General features: G+C 32.1%; 1 protein-coding gene across 2 annotated transcripts in view; it reads left to right on the plus strand.

Annotated features, from left to right (window-relative positions):
• LOC143237625 (cationic amino acid transporter 3-like) overlaps positions 1 to 23,990 on the plus strand; it is a 37,153-nt gene extending 13,163 nt beyond the window's left edge. For both annotated transcript variants that reach the window (XM_076477086.1, XM_076477087.1), the window contains 10 exons: positions 603 to 742; positions 1,936 to 2,065; positions 2,432 to 2,654; positions 3,524 to 3,663; positions 5,038 to 5,140; positions 9,592 to 9,672; positions 10,837 to 11,051; positions 11,566 to 11,744; positions 12,393 to 12,501; positions 19,943 to 23,990. In XM_076477086.1, coding sequence (XP_076333201.1) covers positions 603 to 742; positions 1,936 to 2,065; positions 2,432 to 2,654; positions 3,524 to 3,663; positions 5,038 to 5,140; positions 9,592 to 9,672; positions 10,837 to 11,051; positions 11,566 to 11,744; positions 12,393 to 12,501; positions 19,943 to 20,085 — 1,463 coding nt within the window. In that variant the 3' untranslated portion in view covers positions 20,086 to 23,990. The remainder of the gene's footprint in view (positions 1 to 602; positions 743 to 1,935; positions 2,066 to 2,431; positions 2,655 to 3,523; positions 3,664 to 5,037; positions 5,141 to 9,591; positions 9,673 to 10,836; positions 11,052 to 11,565; positions 11,745 to 12,392; positions 12,502 to 19,942) is intronic.
• Positions 23,991 to 24,995: the final 1,005 nt, after the last annotated feature.

Below are 24,995 nucleotides of genomic sequence, written 5' to 3' on the forward strand. Positions count from 1 at the left end.
AACAGCAATGACAATGTGATTATTTGTTTTTATATAGAACAACAATGATAATGTTTTTCATTTTCAAAGTATAAGACACGTATCATCTTTATTATATTTCTCATTATGCCACTGTGTCCAGATTTGTTTCTACTGTTGATGTTTTTGGTATTCAGTATTTCTATTATTTTTTCATCTACAATAAAACTGTTATGTATATTCTGATATTTTCTTCACAGATTTATTTTTCTTTTGAAAAATCTGTGATTAGAATTGAACTCTCCATCTGTAAGAAAAAAAATTATGAGACCAAATAAATCTCAATTAGATGTGAAATGTCTGTCTGTGAATATCCTTTCTACATAATATCTTATTATCAGTTTTTAATTTGTGTTCCTAAGCCTGAAATAATATGAAAGTAAATGAATATTTCTATTTAGCTTTTAGATTTTGAATTTAAATGAAGCTATATTAATTTATTTTGAGAATAAATATGAAAGAGAAGTCTTTTTTTTTCAATGAGTTAAGCTTTGCAAAAGAAAATATACCAACCCTCTATACAACATTTGTTTCATCTATGTATTTTTATTACAGTTTAATTGCTATTTATCATACTTTTCTAGTTATGTTAGTTGTTGGTGTGAAAGAGTCATCTCAGTTCAACAACATCTTTACTGGGTTGAATTTATTAATTGTGTTTTATGCTGTTATTACTGGATCATTTAAAGCTAACATCCACAACTGGCAGTTATCAAAATCTGAGGTAAACTATTTTATGTCAAACTCGAGTACATAAATACAAAGTTGAGTATATGTTAGAGTTGAGTTTTTCAATGAAAAATATATCTTTAGCTAGAAAAATTGTTTCATATAAAACATAGATGATATGTGTGAATGAAGTTGAAACTTAACTAGTTTTGAATCTTGATAAAATAAATAACTTAAAGAGATTAAGAACCTGAGTTTTCTGTAAGATAAACCTCTGAAAAATGAAGATTTACCTTCTGGGAAAACTTGGGTTAAAATGTTAATTTCTGATTTTTATATATATATATATATATATATCATATCTTAGGCACAGATAGCCTAGCTGCTTTGTGCCATAAAACACCAAATCAACCAATCATATATTAATTATAGCACTCAGCAGTTTTGAAAATTAATTTATTATAAAACTATTAGACTATGAAAAGTATAAAGTTAAAGCATAACAAAAAATGCCTTATGTTAATATTTGTTAATTGTTTTACTAATACACAAATCATACAAGTTCTTATCAAAAAAACAAATCATTTTAGTAGTATTTGTTCAGGAAAATTTTGTTCCAAATAGTTTTGAGATGTTAATTATTAGAGATGTAAAACCAGGGCTAGTGAATCTAGTTGAACATAATGAGAAAGAAAGCATTAAAAATGACTAAAATGTGAGAAAAATATTTCCAGTCCTTCTGTAATATTTCGTCACATGCTCACTTTGCACCTATTTAATTTACAGCCTTGGTAGTATGTACCTCCAAATTAAATGGTTAATCACTTTAATTTTAAACCAATAAATATGCAAGCTTTAAATTTTCATGTTGAATTACTGAACATTTGTTTTTGAATTTTGCACAAAGTTACATGAAGGTTATCTGCAATAGTCATCCATAATTTATCAGTAATGGATGAGAGGTAAGGAAGCTAGTCAACACCAACCACTTCCAGCTCATGGAACTATTCTTTCACCAACAGTGGGATATTAACTATCACCTTATAATTCCCCCACAGATGAAAGCATAAGCAGAATGGGATTAAAACCTGTGACCCACAAATTCTGAGTCAGTCAAATGCTCTATCTATGCCAGGCCTGAACATTGGTTAATGCAAAATAAATCGTAATATTTATAAACTTAGATTAATTAAAAGTATAAATTCTGTTATTTATTTAACATAAACTTTTAATGTTTTCATTTCTTAGATCCCACAAAATACTGAGAACAGGAATTATGGCAATGGTGGATATTTTCCTTATGGATTTTCTGGAATGATGCAAGGAGCAGCTACCTGTTTCTATGGTTTTGTTGGATTTGATGTTATTGCAACAACTGGTAAGATGTATAATGTTTTAATTTATGTAAATTGATCTTAATAAAAATATCAATTTGAATAAATTTTGAAGAAACTTGCAAGAAATTTGGTTTTGTTAGCAGAAACCTACAGCAAAGTATAGTTGAAAAGCTAATAATTCATTTTCTTACTGATGATGTATTGGTCAATTAAAGGGGAAAATATAATAAAATATTTTATTTTATTCATTGTTTGGCCATGATTGAACCATGAATGTAGTTTGATTTTCTTAAGCCTATTGTTGTTTGGTATGTATATAATATATTTCAGTAATTTTTACTTAGTTATACATAAACATAAATATTGTATTAATTGTATAACTGTAATACCAGTATTTTTATTCTAAGGTGAGGAGGTTAAAAATCCTCAAAAGGCTATTCCACTCAGTATCATCACATCTCTGACAGTCACATTTCTAGCATACTTTAGCGTGTCAGCTGTGGAGACACTCATATGGCCCTACTGGGATCAAAACCAAACAGCACCCCTTCCTTATGTGTTCCAAATGCTTGGATGGCCAGTGGCCAAATGGATCATTTCTGTTGGTGCTTTAGCTGGTTTATCAACCAGGTAGTGTGTCCAAGAAATAAACATGGGTTGGTTTTCTATATAACTGTTAAGTAAGATTGAATAAAGCTGTATTATTCATTTATTTATTAGAATAGGAGGAGTCAACACTAAAAAAAAAAAAAATGAATTTTGAAATTTAAAGGAAATGTTAAAGCAAGAATTAATGGTATTCTCTTTAATTTAACCCTCCAAGAAGCATTAAGGGTGTTTTGTTTGCCAAGATAGTGCTTATTTGTAATTCATTTGCTTTGCGAAAACCATATCAAGTTTTATTTGATTGTTTGATGTGGTTTGTAACATCATACAAACCTTTTGGATTATTTGATAAACAGAAGAGTGTAAATTAGAGTCTACATAATGAAAGTAAAAACATTTCATTTACTTGTCAAAGTTCTTCATTGCTAGCTAGGCTTATGTTCACAACTGATACTGAGAGGACACTTTCACTTAATTGGTAGGTTACTTATCTTACAAAAGGTCCTACCCATTCCTTCGTATTTCATTAGAAGTTAAACTCAATAATCAAACTAACTAACTTAAGCTCACTCATAATATATCACAACTTTAGCCTTGATGTAATGTACTAATAAACTTGATAATTAATAATCAGTGATCTAGCCTGGTTTGCATTTTATATTGTTCAAACTGTTTTAAATATTTGGAGAAAATTCCAGATCATACACAAAATAATTTATGATTCCTTATAAAAATCTGAATGAAATATAAGGGTTTTATAATGATAGCTGTGTAATACTGGCATTAACTCTGCTTCAGTGATGATAATATTTTTCTTCAAGTAAAGAACCTTTGACCAATTAAGATCTGTAGAATAACAGTTGTTTTTTTTTTTGTTGTTGTTTTTTTTCCAGTCTGCTTGGTGCAATGTTTCCCCTTCCAAGGGTACTGTATGCAATGGCAAGTGATGGTTTGATATTCCGGCAGTTGGCCAACATACACCAACATTTTAAAACACCAGTCTTAGGCACAGTTATATCAGGAGTATTTGCTGGTGTGTTCAATTTATAATTAGTTATTTATAAGGAGAATGTGTGAATTGTAATTGATGTAATCAATTCTGGTTCTGTATTTTTCTTAGAAAACAGCTGGTATTATCTGCAGAAACAAAATTTATAAAACATGTATGGCACTTGTATAAAGTAACATCAAGAGTATTTTATGTACTCTTTACTAGGCAATGAATTTATAGTGTTTGTTTCTTAAGACAAAGATTCTTCTAAGCCATATAATAAGTTTAATGATTACATTTTACTTGCTTCAATTATTTAATGTGAACAATAGGTTTTACTAGATTTAAGATAAGTTATTAATGTCCAACCAACATCTTAATTTTTAATATTTTGAAATGGCACCAGTAAAAGGTGAGGTTAAGGTAAACCACTTCAATAAATTTATTTTAATAAATGATTAATAACTGAATATAATGTGGTCATTTTCAAATATGAAACTATATGTTGGAAGTTACAAGTTGGAAACACCAGACTTTAAAAAATGTATTACAACTAGATTTACTAATCTCATCACTGACAGAAAATTAGATATAGACTCAATGTATTTTCAAACATTTGGTCTAGATGTGTATATGCGTGTGTGTGTGGCCATGGGACAAGAATATGTTGTACATTTAAGACAACAGTGTATGTATGTGTGTGTAAAAATGAAGAACAAAGATACATTGTACATTAAATGTAACAATGTGTGTATGGACATGAGAAGAATACATTGTACATGTGTGTACAAGGAACAAGAATACATTACACACAAACACAACCGTGTTTATTTGTATTTGAGGAACAAGAATACATTAGACATTAAAGACAACAGTATCTTTGTGGATATGGAACAAGAATATAGTTTCAAATTTATAAAAGCATTATTTTAGAAGGCTATTGAAAAAAATATGAAAGTATTCTCAGCCCCTCAATACCTTTAGTTAATAAGCAACTATTTCATGTGTCTTCTGATTATTCTGGCTGTGGAACATATTTTCAGCTAACTATGTGCTAGGTGCTCTTTCATAGATGCTGGATCCATTCTGACTTTGGTTGCTATAACAGAAGATTATGCCTTCACAGGCCAACCCAAAAAAGAAGATTGTTATACTATGCTTTTGAGTTGGGTGTCCTACATACTGAAGTTACTTTGGTCAGAAGTCGTACTTATAAATAAAAATAAATTAATATTTTGGTTAAGAAGGGCTAAAATAAGAAGAGTTTCATTCCCCACACTTTCTATTGACATTTTTGTTCATTTCTATTATTTGTTTTTTTCCAAAACGAAACTTTTACATAGTTGTTACTATGCTTGTAATATTTTATCTTTAGGTTAGTTTCAAACATTTCATTATTTACTTTTGTGTGCAAAGGAATGATGGCAATGATGTTTGATGTTAATGAACTGGCTGACATGATGTCTATTGGTACACTTTTGGCTTATTCCTTAGTTGCAGTGTCTGTGCTTTTACTGCGGTAAGTTACCTTCATTCCTACTACAATTATCAGTTGGATTAAGGTCTTACATTAATTTCTAATGTGTAACTGCAGTTTCATTTCTGCATTAAATTGAATCAAAAAGTATTTATATTTGGTTGTGATAGGTATTTTCGCTTAATTAATCAGTATAGCATACATAAAAATGGTTAGAAGTACCCAAAAATCTACATATAAACTTTTCAGAAGAAGTAGTTTCAATTGTATTTGTAGATTACAGCCTATATATATATTAGTTTTTAACAATGTAAGATAGAAGAAACAGTTAGAAAAAAAGGTAAGCACAGCAGTTAAATTTATTTGATTATTTATTCAGTAGTGTTTTTAGCTTAGTTTCTTATGTAAAGTGAAATTAATGAGAACTAGTGTAATTTGTCTTACAGTTGGACTAAAAGTATTTTTTTTATCTAATAAGCAGAATAAACTAAGGTACTGTTTGAATAACCAGTTATTGAATACATTACAGTGCATTTGATTTGACTTAATTACATCACAGTTAACAGCTAAAAGTTCAAAGCACAAATATGTGTTTTCTTATATTGATGAATGTAGAAACATTCTATTGACCATAAGATTTGTAGTTCAGGTTTAAGAGTGTTTTGCTTTTAATTGTATTTTCCATGATCTTTGTTTCTCTTCCAGTGTTTTATGTCATTATGTTTAATACAAAATTGGTGATTCAAGTTTCAGTTGAGTAGAAATAACAGATTTCAAAAAATTAAATGTACTTATCAACATGGTTGATAAGTACATTTTAACTCATTTTGAAGGAAAGGAATGGCTGAGCAATTGTAAATATGGTCTACATCTGTTGTTTAAACATATCTCTATTGTAAATAACTTCACCAGTGATATTTTAATTTTTATTTCACTTTGCTTGTCAATAGTAGTTTAGTTTTGGTGTTACACTTTTAATTCCATTTTGCTTTTTATTTAACAATAGTTTCTATTTTAGTTTTGAATATATGATGTTAACTTTAGTTTATATTCCATTTGGAGTTTTAAATTCAAATCATTTGTTTATAGAGTAATTATTTTAAATGTATAGTTACTAGCAATTACTCTGATTATTTACATTTTGTGATGTGAACAATATATTTTTTGCAAAAATTAAAAACCTATGAATATATCACTTAGTTATGTTCCAGAATCCAGAGTCTGTAATATAACCACAACATTGAATATAGTGACTAGTAAACAGACAGCAGAGATAAATATTTAAACTTACAAAACAGTTTGAGATAAGTAAGTCTGTCTGGTTAGCATCACCCAAAGTTTTTGTTTTCCTTAAACTTTAAGATAGTTCTTTCAAAAGTATTTGACTGAGTTTAAGCCAGACTCTTTTTGCAAAGAAGTACTGGTTCTGTTGCACCAACCTGTTTAAAATATACCACAAACAAAAAAAATACTTAGACACATGCTTGAGTGGCTGGTGAACTCAGCCACTGGTGCAAGGACAAGCTTCTTGAAGTCCAATTATCTAAAGCATTTAAACAAAGTAAGTTTTCACTAGCATTTTGAATGTTAGTAATGTAGGATGTTAGTTGGAACTCCACCCTTGAACTGGTGGTTACTGGTTGGCTTCTGTCACTTCCAAAATTTTCCAGCTTTCCAAACAAATATCTAAACTTCTCAAAGAAGGTAGTGCATCTTCAGCAAATGAAACTGCTTTTTACTTTTCTTCACAGTTTGGCTGTTCGATGTTTTCATTAGTGTTTTATGTAGAAATGGAAAACAGTGCAGAAAAAATATCAACGGTAACACTTTTCACTGCAAACGCAATGACAAATATTTTTGCACCACTTAAAAGATGCTGCATGTTAGGCGTTTATAGTGAGTTTACCCCCAGGTGGTCAAAAAGACAGATTGGTAGTGGTATAAAATTGGCATTTTTCAGGGTCTGTCAGAAAATCAAATTGTTTGTGGAACTGTTCATAAACTTTTCAATACAAGATTGTAGGTCAAGCAAAGCTAGGAGGATAGATGACTTGTTGAATTTGTGTGGGAAGCAAATGGCTGTAAAAAACTTTTTAAATGTTCCAGCTTTTAACCACTCACTGGAGAGGCGTGAATCTGTTTTCCTCTCTTCCAAAATCTCAATTATACTTGATTTAATCTTTAGCACAAATTTAACCATATAGTGAGTTGAATTCTATTGAATAGAACAATCGCTATACCACAATCCAACCCACACAGATGATTTTTATTTGTCCCACTAGTGATGTGGGCCTTTTTAAAACTTTTTGAAAAATTTGTTTTTAAGAATGTCCTGCATAAATATCTGAATACTATGTGTAATACAAGACATACTAAATGTAACTTGCTTAGTGTTATCATTCAGATAACTTGTTGCATCTTCTGTTTCATTTTCCTCTGAATTACCACAATTTTCAAGCATCAGTTGAGTTCCATTTTTTATATTTATCTTACTATCAGTGACAAAGAGAAATACTTTTTCATTATTCTTCATGATTTAAAACCTCACAAAGTTCATGGGCAATAGCTTTATTCATGTGCAAAACAAGCATTTAAAACTGTGTGTATAGGTTTTTGGCTTTTGGGAGAAGAAACAAGAACTTGATCCCTACAAAGATCTTGAAAATCTTTTTCCAACCATCTATTGAGGCATACTGTCAACCTACAGAAATTAGCAAAAGTAGATTTAAGTGTCATCTTCCCTTTTGAAAGTGTGGCTTCAAGTAAGTTTTGAAGCTTTTGTCCACTGGTCATATGAAATTTTGGATCTGAAGATTTGATCCAGTTTCAGAAAGATTTGTTATCAGTTAGTCTTCTGGCAGTAATGTGCAAATAAACATGTCAATCAGAGCATTTATCTGGTTTAGATATTCTGAAGAATAGTTGGTCCACTGACATAGTAAGGACAGACAATACAGCAGTTTTTCTTATTTAAGGTTTCACTGACTTTTATTGCCAGATGTTTGGTTATATGCTTTGCTTTTTATTTATTTCTTCTTATCAGCAGTGATATAGGATTCATCATATTTTTTTATGGTTTTTGGCCAGATATGTTTTGAAAGTAATGGGGTTCTTTTCAGCTAAAAGCATGTCCCAGCCTTCAAATGAACATTTACTTTTTCCATTTTTCAAATAGCGAAAATTTTGTCACATAGGATTTTCTTTTCTTTACCCTGATTCCACAGCAGTCACAACACTTCCATTAACTGTATTTCTTGGATGATCACCCAGTTACAAAACATTATAGATGTGTGGCTATGTTGGCTATGTAGTGTGCTGAGGAAATCCTGTATTTACATAAAATAGATAGAAGAAAATCTCGAGGCCATGGATGTATTAACACCAATACCACAAGATATCAGGTTGGTTACATTACCAAGCACTAAAGCCATGTGAAGAAATTAATGTTTACATTATGGGTGAGACATATTTTCCACAATTTGGTATTTAGTTTTCAAGAAAACATACACAGTTTATTGGCATTTTGAGGTTTTGATTGTTTTGAAGAAATATTTAGTTTTTGTTTTATTTAAACAATACCTTTTTGCTTTCATTAACAAAAATTCAATATTTTTTGTATTTGTAGTGTTTTCATTAATGAAAATATTGCTGAACCTCACCAAGAAGTATCTTAGATACCTTAAGGTTTCATGACCAATCAAAAGATCTTGATAAAACATGATTCAAAAAGAATTGTAGTTTTTTTTCATTATATGTTTAGATAGAGATAAATTTCTGTGAAAAAAGAAATTTTACATTTAATTATAGATGAACAAAAAGAATAATTTAAGTTAATTCATTTGATGTAAAACTATTAGATAAGTTTAACTGATTGTACAGTGTAAGTGATAAATAATTAATAGTTATGGTGATGGGATATTTTTCAAGAACTTAATACAGTGTTACTGGTAACTTGACAAATACCACAAATTGGCATAACACACGATTATTGTATTTATATCTATTAGGAAAAGTCACAGGCAACATTCTTACAGCACTATAAAGTATTGTAAATATGGTCATTCTCTAACATAAAAGTTGTAATTAAAGTTCACTTTTTACTTTTCAAACATGAAAATAAAGTCCAAAATAATGGTTTCACTATACAATGTTATTTGTTGACCAACATAGAACTTTTGTGTTCCCAGAACAAAACTGTTTAGACATATTAAAACAAATATTTATATCTCAAGTTGCTATTTAGAAGGAATAATATTGTTTACTATATCTTCTTTTAATTCATAAGTGACCATCAGTCCAGTTCTTGTCTGATGGTTTTTTCAAGGTGAAGTTTTGACCTGTTTTACTGTTTGGAACTATATGTTTATTTTCCAAGTTTGGAGTCATTTTTTTAATATAACTTCTGTTTTGGTGATTTAAAATAGCTGAAACTGTTTGCAGGTTTTAGTTCGTCAGCATGTGCACTATACTGTCATTTTTTTCTTTTCTTATAGCTACAAAGAACAAGTAGATACCATTCAACTTAGGTCAGCTGCCAAGAGTCTTGTAGAAGATGTTGATCTGCTCCATGAATCGTATGTGTTTTATTTATTTTAAAGGCATGATGTAAACTTGTATAGTAACTGGATTTTTACTGCAGTCATTATAACTCCTTCCCTCTCTTCTGGTATTGATGTTGATACAGTCATGCACTGTTTTTATGAGATATTTCAGTATTTGGTAAATGGAAGAAGAGAGGTTTAATAATATACAAACTTAAGTTATTATTCATATCAAATATTTGCATTTTTTCTTTATCATGTGTGGTATTACTGATGCATGATATTAGTGATGTATGTACTGGTGATGTAGGATATTAATGACATATGGTATTATTGCATTATATACATGTACTAAGTCACTTATGAATTAAATATTATTAATGAAATATATATTATATAAGTACTAAATTAATAGTTACATTTTTTGTTAATGGATTTATGGAACAAATTTTTCTTATTCAACCATTGTTTAGTGGTTTGTGTGTGTATTTATGAATGTTATTGAACTATTGTTAGTGGGTTGTGATGAACAGTGAAAGTGATGGAACACTTTCTAAATGCCCATAAGTAGAAGTGATGATATGCTTTCTACCTCTACACAGTGGTGATAAACCCTGTTCACCAGTAAAAGTAATAAAATATTATCTGTTGTATTGTTGAAGTGATCAAACATGCATTACCTGGCCACTGCTAAAAGTGATAAAATATCATCTGTTGTGTTGTTGAAGCATTCAAACATACAATACTTTTCTGCCAGTAAAAGTGATAAAATTGTCCATCTGTCCAACCATAAAGTCACCACATTACTGTATTTTCAAAATTTAGAATAATTAAACACATGTAACGTGCTCAGTGGTAGGTAATAATCTAAACAGAATTATATGTAGACTTGTGAAAGAGGCTAACCAGTGTATATTCAGTAATATATATGATCAAATATATAACATGCTCAAATAATATTGTTTAATATCAGAAGTAATTAGACATATAAGTTGTTGAGCATTAGAATTGATAAAGCATTATTTATCTGTTTATTGATAAAACCAATAATGACCAGGCTAAATTTTCCCTATTTACAATTGATGAAATGCTTATAACTTTCTAATAGAAGCAAGGAAGCAATTAACTCCCATTAGTCTTACAAAAGTAAATATCTCTTACTGTTGAATTTATAGCAGTTAACTTTGTTTTTTGTAGCTCTCAGCCTGAGAGCTCCATAGATCCCATATTCAAAAGAAATCCTGTTCATTCTAAAGACAGTGAAACTTCACTTTCAGTCAGTAACTCCATGCTGTTATCAGCTGAACATTTCACATTTCAACAGATGATACACCAGCTGTTCAATTTGAACAAGCTTAGAGCACCTACACAGTTGTCATCAAAACTTAGCACATATTTGGTTGCTGGTCTAGGTAGGTTTTCTAACCCTTCAAAATACTCTGTTTTGTTCACTTAACAATTAATATTTGACTCATATGTTGTTCTTTAATTATTGTCAACATAGTACTAATCTAAAAACTAAATCATCCTGTTTCTACTGTTGGACCTGACTGAACAGTTTGTTTTATTCTTGTCTACTGGTTTTTTTGGAAAATTACCATTCATAAGTTTTTAAAGATACACTTTTAGACTGAAATCAGTATCATTAAGTAAGACTGAAACACATTAATTTCAGCTACATAGAAGCTAAATAATAAATAAACTTAATATTGTGTAATATGAAGAACTGAACAGTAGCCAATAACACTTTTATTCACTTCACTTACCAAGTGTTTAGGCTTTTCTCATAGTAATTATAAAGTGCATTCACAGTAACTGTCTCATGTATAAAAACTGTTAAATTGTAAATGAAATTGTACCTACTATTAAATATTTATTTAATGTTTTACATTTTCTTTCTACTAAAATGTTTTCTTTTTAATTTAGTAATCTTGGTTTTGGTTTTCCATGCTTTCTTGGTTGGATTTGAAAATCGACTGAGTTCACCTGAATCTCAGAATATCATACCATTTCTGGTACCAGTATCAGCTGTAGCCATTCTCTTGTTCACTCTTTTGGTAGCTCTTTGGCTTCAACCTTCAGAAAATTCTCATTTGTCATTTAAGGTAAATTAAATGTGACCCAATAGTGTCATATTAAGTGTTTAGAAATAAATTGTTCACATTTTATTCACTAGGACTTGAAGTTAAACTTGTTCATGTTTTTAGTCATTGAAAGGTAAAGAAAGGTAATGATTGAGACTACAGGTAATTTGTATTACAAGTGTCTAACAAGACATTTACCAAGTTGTTTATTCTCATTCTACATGGTTTGAAGAGCTGAAAAGTAATTACACTTTCAAATCTTTTATAACAAAGTAGAATTATTCCACTGCTGTAGTTGTCAGTCACTATAATTTAGCGAGTGTTCATTGTTCACTCGGAAAGAGTTTGTATCTAATGTAACATTCAATCTCCATTCACTAAAACATATGAAGTAAACACTTAATTAACAAAGACTGAAAACTTACAAGTTAAAGGCATTTAGTACAAACATATCCAGCTGGTAAGGGAAGAAAAGTCAAAGTAAATAGCTGGCATTATAATTACTTTATTGTTTTTCACTTAATTTGACACAAAAGGAATTTGTGGAAAACAACAGTGAACTATTAAATTTGGATTTACTAATGATGCTAATAGCTATATTTCAGCATCTCTAAACATAAAGCAATTAGAAATTGATCCTTTAATATATTGTTATGTATAATTTTACAGGTTCCTTTTGTCCCATTTATTCCATTTTTGAGTATTTTTGTGAACCTCTACTTAATGATGAAACTTTCCAGTACAACATGGATCAGGTTTGGAGTTTGGATGGTTGTTGGTGAGTTTTGTATTACATTTTGATATGCCTATAGCTAGTGTATAACTCTCCAAATAAATATGTGTGTATATATATATATATATATATATATGTGTGTGTGTGTGTGTGTGTGTGTAATGGACTTAAATTTAACTGTAATGTGTAAATGGATGTGCTGGAATGTTTATTGATTGTTAAACATTTTAGTGTTTGTGTGATTATGTTTCATTTGGTTTACATCCATTTATAAAAACAAGTTAAACTAATTCTTTCTTTTCTGTTATCAGGTTTTGTGTCTCTTACATTTATAAGTTGCTATTAGTGTTAATCCAGAAGCAAATTTAAATGTGTAAAAATAATATTTTGTAGCTGAATAATTGTATGTAGATATTTATTTGTGTAATGGGTGAACTTTTTGTTGTAAGATTATAAATATTTAGTTCTCACAACCTATCTTTCTGTGTATATATATAAACTAAATTAAGTTTGTTTTTAATGAATTATCTTACTGGATGATAAATGATAAACAACTGTATGTACTTTTTTCTTGAGGGAGAGAATCCTCATTAAATTATTTACTTGGTTGTCCAACATAATCTTACATGCAGTTCTGATATTATAAAGTAAATTAACTTAAAGAGAACAGTATTCAGCTCATTCTACTTTGGTGAATGATTTTGTTCCCTTGTATGTCCACAAATAATAAGGCATATTTAACTGTCTCTGTATGGGACATTTTAGCAGAAGAGAACGATGATGCAATCTTTGTTTTAAACGGTCCATGTGTGTAAATAGTGAAAGTGTCAGGCACACATTCCAGAGATTAAGTTACAATACACATAAATTGTTGTAGCCACTGAAAAGCATTTTGTCAATCATAGGTCCATATCTTACTTAAGAGTAACTAAGAATGTAACTAATGAGAACTAATGAACTAAGAATGTAGCAGTTACTACTAGTATGACTTTATAAAGATACAGCAGTTGTTCATAACATATTCCAAAATAATTTTGAAAAGATTCACACCATAAAGGATGAAGGGATGTAATTGATCTCCTTTAAAATGTTGGTACTTAAAAACTCACATGCCCTCTGTGAGGATTATGTGTGAAATATCCATATGCTTTGCAACTACTGTTGGCTGTTATGCAAAACAAAGAATCTGACTCTGGTGTCCCATTGGATGATCATCTTTGAGGATACCCTGAGAAGGTTGAAACGTTGTCTGTACTTTATTTTAATTAAAGTGTTAATACCCATATCAGCCATCTTGAGAATACACATTTGATATGAATGTTGTCTTCTATCACACTACAAAAATGATCTGGATCATTGATGATTGTAGATCTAAGAAAGATTTTTTGAAGGTGTAACTTGACATTATGTAATATAAACACAAACAGTCTCGAAAAGAAGTTGTGGGGTGAGGATATGCAATCTTTCTGATTGCTTTTGTTCAGGAAGAAATGATACTCTGTGATCTGAAAGTAATATTACTGCCAGTTGAAGAGGAACGCAGTCAGTGAGGTGCAAACAGTAGTGTTTGATTATAAAGAAATGCTAGAGCTACCAAAGATAAATGACACTGCTTATTAATCAGGTAATAATATTACTTGACTGCAAAACTATATTGCTTTCAAGTTTCTGCTAGCTCATTTTTTTGTAAGTTAAGTAGGAGTAATGTTACTTTAGAGAAGAAGTAACAACTGGTAAGCTGAAAATAAACAGTACAAATATTAAAGAATGGAAAACTGGAAAATACTATTGGTATTATAAAAAAAAAAGTCAAATTTCTGTTGGAATTTAAAGAGAAGTTTCTCTATTCACAAAGATGGAATTACGATGCCGACCAGTGTTCTCATTCTGACATTTACATCACCACATCTGTCTGCCACCATCAAGGCAGGTTATCTTAATTGCAGGGTACAGCCATATATTCTAATATACCCCTCTGTAAAATAGTGAAAAACAGTCCATAGGTAAACGACCATGTCTTGAAGAGTCTGAGCAGCAATCTTCAACACCTGTAACACCTGTTGTACCTCATTTTCTAAAACTACATTCTCTTTCAGACAAACCTTTAGGGCAGATGTCTCCCTTTTTTATTCAGAAGGGATTAAAGGGAATTGCTGGCTCTCCATAATCAGTAAAAAAGTTTCGATCCAGTGACATATTGGTGGAAACATCCACATCTCAACACAGTGAACCCCTCTTGCATTCAAAGGTGATTGGGGATACACCTATTGAGGTTGCACCTCGTGCTACTTTAAATTCATCATGAGGAGTTATTGTTGAGAGGGATTTGAAGAACATCCCCGAGTCAGAGATTCTTGCTGGTTTCGTTACTCCACCCAAGGAGTTTCTGCAGTGAGAAGTTTCTCTATTCACAAAGATGGAATTACGATGCCGACCAGTGTTCTCATTCTGACATTTACATCACCACATCTGTCTGCCACCATCAAGGCAGGTTATCTTAATTGCAGGGTACAGCCATATATTCCAAACTCTCTCAGATTTTTCCAATGTCAGCAATTTGGTCACTCAAATACGTCATGTCAGGGTTCCCAGATGTGTGTTCATTGTGGTGACAAGGACCATGATGCCTATGAGTGTGAAATGGACCCTCATTGCATCAATTCCAATGGCTTTCACCCGTTCTACTTTCATTCTTGCCCTAAATGGTTGGAAGAAAATGAGGTGCAGCATTTGAAAACGATTCATAATGTTAATTACCCTGAGGCTCTAAAATTGCTGTCCACTGCTTCATCTCAGATGTATGCTGTTACATTTCCTTTCACTACTACAGTCAGAGTGCAGACAGATCTCTCTGTGCCTCCAAAAGAATCGTTCTCAAACTAAATGAAAAGTCTTTTGACCTCCCTGGTTAAAAAAGTTGGTGAATCAACATCAACACCCATCTCTGCCCCTCACATACATTCCAGCAAATCCCAAGATCCACTTTCTTTGGTTTCAGGTACAGGCATATCCTCTGGCACATCTTCTTCTCCCACCCCAAGATGCAAAACAATCATTCATTCACATCCACTTCCAACAGCTAAGACCTGCTCAATCGACCCAGGGCAGGATCCATGGAGGTCGAAAGACCTCCCTTGAAAAAAGATAGTAAAGAAAAAGATGTGGTTGTAAACAGAAGGGTTTTCCACCCAATTCGCCTACACATAAATAAAAATGGCCACCTTGATACAGTGGAACTGTCGAGGTTTACGTTCTAATCTGTATAACATCAAAACAGTGATTCCTTCCTACCATTCCATATGTCTTTCTTTCCTTACAGGAAACATTTCTGAAACCTGCCAGTACAGTCACCTTTTGGCAGTTTTCTTTGTACAGAAATGACAGTCTGTGTGATGGACAAGTGCATGGAGGGGTTGCACTGTTGGTTGATCAGCAAGTGCCACTCGACACACCCTTGGAGGTTGTAGCCATCTGTGTTTCCTTGGGTCATACCATCACTGTGTGTTCTCTCTACATGTCATCTGGAGAGACATATGATCAGTCAGATCTTAATGCTCTCGTTGAACAGTTGCTGTCTCCCTTTTTAATTATGGGAGACATTAATGGACATCATCTCCTCTGGGGAAGAGCTGATATTGATAGGAGGGGTTGCTCTGTAGAGCATATGCTCTCTGATCACAAATTTCCTCTTTTCAATACTGGTTTTTCTACTTATTTTCATGCAACTGGTCTGTCCATTTTGCTACTGATCTCTCAATTTGCTCTCCATCACTATTCTTTCATTTTTCATGGAGGGTTGACAATAATCCATGAGACAGTGATAATTTTCCTATAATTTTGAGAGAGACTGGCCATGGTCAATGCCACTCGACCTGCGTGCCCCAGTGAAAGTTGGATCAAGCAAACTGGCCCTCTTTCACTGCTCTCACAGAATTTGATCCTGCCATCGTCTGTAAGCTATCAATAGACGACAGTGTGGCAGCAGTAACTGACTGTATTATACAAGCAGCTGCTCAATGTATTCCTAAAATCCCAACACGTTTTCCATGATATCCTCATCCATGGTGGAATCCTGGCTGCCACATGGCATGGAAGGCTCAAAAACAGGCCTGGGATACTTTTCGTAAGTATCCCACACTCTCACGCTACATCGCTTTCCAGCAAGCCCGTCCATATCAAAGCCAGAAGGAATCTTAGATTAAGTATACAACCAGCATATCTTCTACCACCAGTTTGAAAGTCATATGGGACAAGATTCAAAAGGTCAGTGGGCAATATAATTCTGTCTCCCTCTCGATCTTGCTCTCTGATGCCCAGGAAGTAGTTGACACCTGGAGCATTGCTGATACTCTAGGTGATAGCTTTTACTGGGTATCTAGTGCTTCTGCTTCTTCCTCCACCTTCTTAGCCATCAAGACTCAGGGAGAGTGACCACCTCTTTCCTTTCGAGCTGATTGTCTCTATGACTATAATCATCCATTTACACTGATGGAACTCAAACTGGCCCCTCATTGGACCTGATGATGTACACTATGAAATGCTGTGCCATCTATCTCCTGCTTCTCTTGCTATTCTTCTGATTGTTTTTAACTTGATCTGGCAGGAGAATGTTTTTCCTGATGCCTAACACCAGGCTATTGTACTACTTTTCTCCAAGCCTGGGAAGGATCCCAAGATTCCTTCAAACTACCGTCCAGTTGCTTTAACGAGCTGTCTCTATAAGATCTCAGAGAGGATGGTTAATACTCATTGTGTTTGGTTCCTTGAATCAAACAACCTCCTCTCGCCCACCCAGTGTGGGTTCTGACGACAGTGCTCCACCATGAAACACTTGAGTTGATTTGAAACGTCAATCAGAGACTTTCTCAAATGAGAACATCTTGTATCAATATTTTTTTACATTGAGAAGGCTTGTGATACAACATGAAGGTATGGCATTTTGTGAGATGTCTATATATATGGGTTATGTGGCCATTTGCCCATTTTTATTGAAATTTTTTTAATGGACTGGAGATTCCAAGTTTGTGTGGGTTTGACACCTTCCCATTCTTTTCTACAGGAACTTGGGTTCCGTCAGGGTGGTGTTTTTCGTGTGACACTTTTCATTATAAAAATTAATGCCATCACTGAACAACTCCTTCTTACTGTTGCAAATGGGATCTATGTTGATGACTTTCACATCTCATGTTAGTCGTCAAACATGAGGTATATTGAGTGGCAGCTACAGAATGCCCTCAATCGTTTACCGAAGTGGACCACAGCAAACGGTTTTAACTTCTCTCTCTCTGGAACCATTTACATGCACTTTTGTTGCCAACAGGGTATTCACCCTGATCCTGAACTGCGTATTGGTGAAGTTGTGTTGCCTGTGGTCCCTGAGACAAAGTCCTTGGGGTGTATCTTTAACCATAAACTGACCTTTATACCACATATCAAGCAGCTATGGGTCAAATGTACAAGAGCATTGAACATCCTATGTGTTCTCTCTTCCACCACTTGGGGAGCAAATTGATGCTAAAGATATATAGTGCTATTATTTGATCAAAACTCGACTATGGATCACTGGTCTATGACTCTGCCAGGACCTCGGCCTTAAAGATGCTGGACCCCTTTCATCATCAAGGACTTAGGCTCTGCACTAGGGCTTTCTGCACTTCCCCTGTTCAAAGCTTATACATAGAGTCTCGTGAACCTTCTTTGTACCTCTGCCGTTTGCAACTGTCTTTACTATATGCTTTGAAACTTCGTTCCTTACCAAAGCATCCCACCTGAGATTGTGTGTTCCTTTCTCAGTAGGCCATACTTTTTTAGAACAGAGGGTCTGCCATTGCATCTTTTGGCCTTTGTATCCAGGCACAGTTGGATGAATTGGGTCTGTCCTTGGATAACTTTGCTGTATCCATTGGTCAGTCCATCCCACCATGGCTTTTTATAGTCCCCAAATGTAACCTATCTTTAAGTCATCTGAAAAAAGCAGACACTCTCAATTGGAAATACTGTCTGTTATTTGCTGAACATCTTTCGAACCATCCTTCCATTTCTATTTATACAGATGGTTTCAAATCAGGTGCCTGTGTGGGCTCTGCCATGGTTTGTTGTGGTTCGGTAGTTGTGTGCAGAATCCCCTCTATAGCTTTTGTGTTCACTGCTGAACTGTACACCATTTCTCTTGCCCTGGATCACATAGAAGCAAAGCAATACTCAAACTGCACTATTTATACTGACTCGCTTAGTTCTCTACTGGGCCTGGAATCACTTCACGTTAGTTCACACCCAGTTCTCACCAATATTCAAAACCGACTGGCCCATTTCTCTTTAACATCTACTTCTATCCAGTTTTTATAGATACTGGGCCACATTAATATCTGTGGGAACAAGCTCACAGAAACTGCAGCTAAATCTATCTGCTCTGTCACTATCACTGCTGTGCCTGTTCCACAAATGGACTAGGGTCTTGTGTTCAAGGCTCGGCTCCATGCCAGTTGGTAGTTGACTTGGAGTGAGCAACATGAAAACAAGCTTTTCCAAATAAAACCCTCTATTGGAGTTTGTCCGTCTTGCTTTCGTAAGGACTGAAAAGAGGAAGTTGTTCTAACTAGACTACGCATTGGTCACAGTTTTTTAACTCATTTTTTTCTTTTATCTGGAACTTTGCATTAATGTGTTGTCTGTGTAACACTCAGGTCACAATAAGCCACAGTAGTCTTGCCATCATTATGATTCTTAATGATGGCACCATTTTAAACATGTTCTGTCCCAAGGTTTATCCATAACATTAGACAGTGTTATCAGTGATGGTGACACTGTCCACCTTGGAAATGTTTTTAGTTTTTTAAAGGCCATTAATTTTTTTAATTCTATTTAAGTTTTTTAAGTTATATTTTAAACCTTTTTTAATGTGATTGCCTTTTAAGAATCAAAATTCACCTAATTTGGTTTGAAATTAGAAAATAGCTGTAATGTCAAATAACTCGAAACCAGGACTGGAAAGGCCAATTTCAGATGACTAACACTTCTATTTGAACTACCCATTAGTCATTCTGGTGAGCTATAATTAAAAATTTGCTGCAAGTCTTTTAAAACTTTTATTATTATACTTTCTGAAAATGGCCATAACGTCAAATAACTCGGAACCAGGACTGGAAAGGAAAACTTTACATAATTGACAGTGGTTTTTGAACTTACCTGTTAGTTTTCTGTATGACTTATAATAATTACAATTATGCTACAGAAAGTACTTTACAACTTGTATTACTGTATTTTTTCTCTTACTGCTGTAGACTGTAAACATTGGTTTTAATGGTATTTATGTTTTTCTTTTAAACTTTGTTTTGTTTTATCTTAATTTCCTTTTATGAATTTTACTAAATTTACTTTAATTTTAACTTTTTACTGGATGTTTGGCACAGATAGCCAAGCTACTTTGTGCCATTAAACACCAAACCAACTAAACAAAATTGTAGTTATTGTTGAATCTCTTCTACAGGGTTTGCTATTTATTTTGGATATGGAATAAGACAAAGCAGTGAGAGCCTCCAACTTGAATCTTTTCCAGTCATTGATGGCAACAAAGATGATGGGAATGACAAGAAATGGACCAATGATGAAGAAACCCCATTAGTAAAATGAACAAAAGTTGTTAAATATTTTATGTTTGGATTATTTACCTTCTATCCAGCTTTATATATATATTTATCTGAAGTTGATGTTATTGTTTAAAAATTTAATAAGTGATTGTCCACAATTATAAAAGAATATAAAAATATATTTCATAATGTATTAGCAGTCTACCAAAATAAACAGAAATAGATGTAGTTTGCTATTTAGTCTGAAATTCTTGAAAAATGCTATTTTGTCAAGAGATAATTGTTATGTAACATTGTGGTTTTTTATAACTCGTATTTCTTTTTCACTCTTTCACCATATACAATTAAACATGATATTTTCCTAAATACTTTTTCACTGTAAGAAAGTTTTTATAAGATATATTGTTTCAATACATTTGGATAATACAGTTTTTGCACTATAATTCAAAGTGTGTATAAGTATCAGTGAAAACAGCTATGAATGTTAGAAAGAAATATTATTGGTTTAGATGCTCAAACTTTATTACTAGAAACACTTCCCTTCCTTACTTAAAATTCTTGTAACAGGATGTAGACGACAGTGTTCTATGATTAAGAAAAGGACTTCTTAATTGTTTCATCACTTAACTAGGCTTGTGCTTATTATCTACGAATTAACTGTGACACCATCTTTATTTTTCATGTTGGAAGCTAAGTTTGTTGTGCCATCTGTGACACACTCTGAGGTTTACTTTTTTTAGTCTCTTGAATGGAACGTTTAACACTTGAATATATATGTAGTTTCATCTATTTTTTACCATACTTTCCTGTATAATATATCAAGCTGTAACCCTAACTTAATATTTCTGCACAAATGATATGAAGAATATATAAAGCATTTCTTTTTTTTCAATGAAACCCTCTAAGCTGCTGCTTGATATAAACGTTAAACACTGCTGAAGCAGTTAAACTTGAGATAGCAGCTTTTCTGTGTGTAATACAAAACTTTGTTATTGAAATTTTAGACATTATAATTTTTTTATCCATTTTATTTTAAAGACTGCATAAATGTGCACAAAACATCAGATGTGGAGTTGTTTTTGTTAATTTTGTTGGTAATATGTTTCTCAGATAGGAAGTATCACAGTTAATTTAGATATATGTAATTCCCTAAATTAAATTTGTGAAGAAAGAAAACTGCTTCTTGACATTTTTGTTTACATATATGCAAGTGAAAGTATACCCTCAGCATTTGTTATCTTAATTATAGCTTAATTGAGTGAAAATGTAAACAATATAAATAATAATGGTGATGGTAGTTTATATTTTTATGTAATTTGTATATTAATATTCAGAATTGGGTTTCCTTCTTTCTCATGCATGTTTTCACTTTTAAAGACAATTTACGTTTGTAAAGAAATTATGGTTTTCATTTGTTTGCAGTCACTTAATATATGTTTTAATTTTTAAAAATATTTTAATTCAAGTTTGTAAAGAAGTTATAAGTTTTGATTTGTTTGCAGTCAGTAAATATATGTCTAGTTGTTTTCAGAAAACATGATTTATAATTTCTGTATATATTTCATTGGTTAGGCCACATTTAGAGTTGTGTGTTGAGGGGAAGGCCACCTGGATAATACCTTGGATGGAGAGGTTGTCATACAAGGATAGGTTAAGATATCTGATCTTTTCTCCTATTGAGGAAGAACAGTTATAGGGACTTGATTGAGGTGTTTAATGTTGTTAAGGGTATTGATAACCTTGGTGCATCATCTTTTCTCATATTTAATAGTGAAAATGGTAGGACTAGGAGACAAAAAATATATTTCGACAGAGTATGAGTCATTTTCAGCTAAGACGACTTATTTTTAACAGGTTATTGGCCTTAGGGTTGGGTTACCTTCAAATGTGGTGGATGCAGTTAATTTGAAGAAGTTTGAAGGAGGCTTGATAAATTTTTGTGTGATAAGAGCTGGTTTTGAGTGTTTTTATTTTAGGGTTTAGTATACTGTATGGTATAGATGGACCACAAGGTCACCTGTTGTCTATATATTATTTTTGGATGGTATTTTGTATAGCATTGCTTTTGAACAACGTTATTAAAAGTAGGTACTGTATAGTTAAACAATAATTAATAATTATTAGTAAATAAATGCATTTGTAAAAGTGAAAAGTATGGGTACTGAATCAGCATATGAAATATTATGCAATGTCTTTATATTTCCCGTAATCCTTTATGCCATAAGATCAATTGTAGTACTCATGATAAATTAATATAAACATAAATTGACGTACATCTCCTTTGCTCGAGTACTAGCATAGTATAAAGTGTTTCCTCTAACTTCTTTCATCACAGTTCTTTGTGTTATAATAGATATAACTGAAATACAGCTTCTTTGAGGAATCTCCATCTTAAATCATTGTTTCAATCAGCTCTACAACCACATGTATAAATCAAAATTTGTTATCTGTTTAATACATGATAACAAGATAATTATTTTTCTTTGAGATGATTACCTGAAAATACACTATATAAACCCCACATAACTTGCAATATAACCATATTAAACCATTATGGCAACAATGTAAGTATTTCTCATCTCAATATAAATGTAACAAAGTTTTATTGTTTGCTAATGCTGCTTTTACCATTCCTGTTTGTGCTACTTGAGGGGTATCTGCTACCTGCCAATTTAGATGTAACAGACTATCAGAAAAACTGCAAGTTAACAACATCAAAAAAGTAGAATTGGTTGTTACTTTATAATTCCCCCACAGCTAAAAGGGGCAAAGTGTTCAGTAATATGTATTGCAATTCATGACTGTAGATTGTGAATTGAACTCTAATCATCAAGATATGCCATTACAGTTTGAGAAGAAATGAAACCTTTAAGTAAACTTATATTTGAGATATGTGGCACAACCATACTAACATATATTTTACTACATGATAATATAGTGTGTAAATTAATGTTCTACCCATACATATTTTGAGATTGTCATTTATTCTGTCTCTATTACGTTTAAGTAAAATAATGCTTTGTGTCAAGTGTGTGTACTGAAAATGTTGCCATAAAGTAGACACTTAATATTTGAAAGTCTGTCAGTCTCCAAGAAATGTGATATATATTTTCTGAATTACAGTGCAGTGTTAATCCATAGGTTTCACATTTATTTATTGTATAATCTAACACAAGTGAAAATAATTTCTACAATAAAAATATAGAATGGATTCAAGGTCTATTCCTGCAAAAGAAAAAAAAAAGATTCAGTGCCAGACTGAGCCACCTTTTTGTTTACATTCAATTGCAAGACTTTCTCAGACTATCACAATTGAATTGACAGGAATTTTTGTACCTTTCCTCATACTGTTATGATTGGATTTTAAAGAATATTTACAGTTTCATTAGAATGTCACGATTGGATTTTAAAGAGTATTTACAGTTTTCATTAGAATGTCATGATTGGATTGTTAAAGAGTTTTTGTAGTTTTCATCAGAATGTCATGATTGAATTGTTAAGAGTTTCTGTAGTTTTTGCCATAATATTATGATTGAATTGTTTCTGTAGTTTTATCTGACTGGATGACCAGGAATTTTTTTACCATTCTTCAAACTGTAATGATTGAATTTCAGAGAGTTTATATACTTGTTATCACATCGTCATTTCCAATTTACCTATATAACTGGTTCAATGGGCAGAACACACAATAACGTGATCTTGGTCTGTGCTGATTGAAAATGTATTACATTTAATCAGATGTACGTTAGCTTATATACTTTTAAAAATTATATCTTTATTACTGGAATTAACAACTTTTATATTGCATTACACACTACAGAAGTTTAAAAAATATATACTCTTGTTCCCGGTTCATTTCTGATGATATTATTCACCTAATCTAAATATATGCTCCTGAAGAAGGTGCTAGATAGAAATGTTGAGCAAATAAAACAATTCTGAAATATCCGCTAGAGTTCACGTTATTTTTTGTGCTATTCTATGTATTTAATCTTTAACATTATTATATACATTTCTTCCAGAAATTGAACAATATAATCTGTAACGTACCTTACCAAATAAATACCTTATTATATACACTTCTAGAAAGTAAACAAGTATGCTATAAATTAATGAACTGTATGTAACGCACGCTTTTGTGATCTGAATGACAACGCTTTTCACAAAATTTATATGAACCTGTTTGTTGAACGACACTTTGCTGATAGAGAATACTTTATTTCTGTTTGAATAATAACAACATATGTACATAAGTACAATATCATTAAAAGAACTATTTGTCGCGTCAGTATATTCCTTATCATATACGGAAGCATACCGAACAAACCTTTAGTAGTAATTCATCAGTCTCTGGTATTTTAATTTAATTCACGTTAACATTAGTTGTAAAGTGATTTTAGTTTTAAAGTTTCTTTCCTTCTGTGTACATTAAATCTGAAGTAAATTGGAAAAAAAAAAAAAACATAACTGAAATATTAACCATTCCTTCTTAACGCGTTGCTTATCCTTGTCTATTGTAATTGTCTGCGATTGAATCTTTTAGGCCTTTTCTTCGAAATTGCAGCAAATTATTTATTTCATCTTCAATTTTTGACAATTCTGATAATGGCGTTCACCTCACTAGGCAATATTTCATTGGAGATTTATTTGCCTTGTAAATGTCATCCATCAGTATGGTATTCCCCAGCATATCTAATTAAAATCGTTTTGAAATTTAGGTATATCTCAAACGTTAACATTATATTTCCATTATAATATTACCCACTGTAAGCCCACTAAATTCTGACGTAGGTAAAACAGTTACTTTTCGCATTTGTTCTACTACGCGGTTCTCCTAAACTCGCACATTGGTGATTTTCCATTATCCTATGTTTTTAGATAGGTAAGCGGTAAATTTGCGAACTTACAGCGCTAAAATACTTGAATTAATTCTCTGCGGCAGGTACATCAAAT

The sequence above is a fragment of the Tachypleus tridentatus genome, chromosome 13, assembly GCF_004210375.1.
Source record: "Tachypleus tridentatus isolate NWPU-2018 chromosome 13, ASM421037v1, whole genome shotgun sequence".
Classification (NCBI taxonomy): Eukaryota; Metazoa; Arthropoda; class Merostomata; order Xiphosura; family Limulidae; genus Tachypleus; species Tachypleus tridentatus.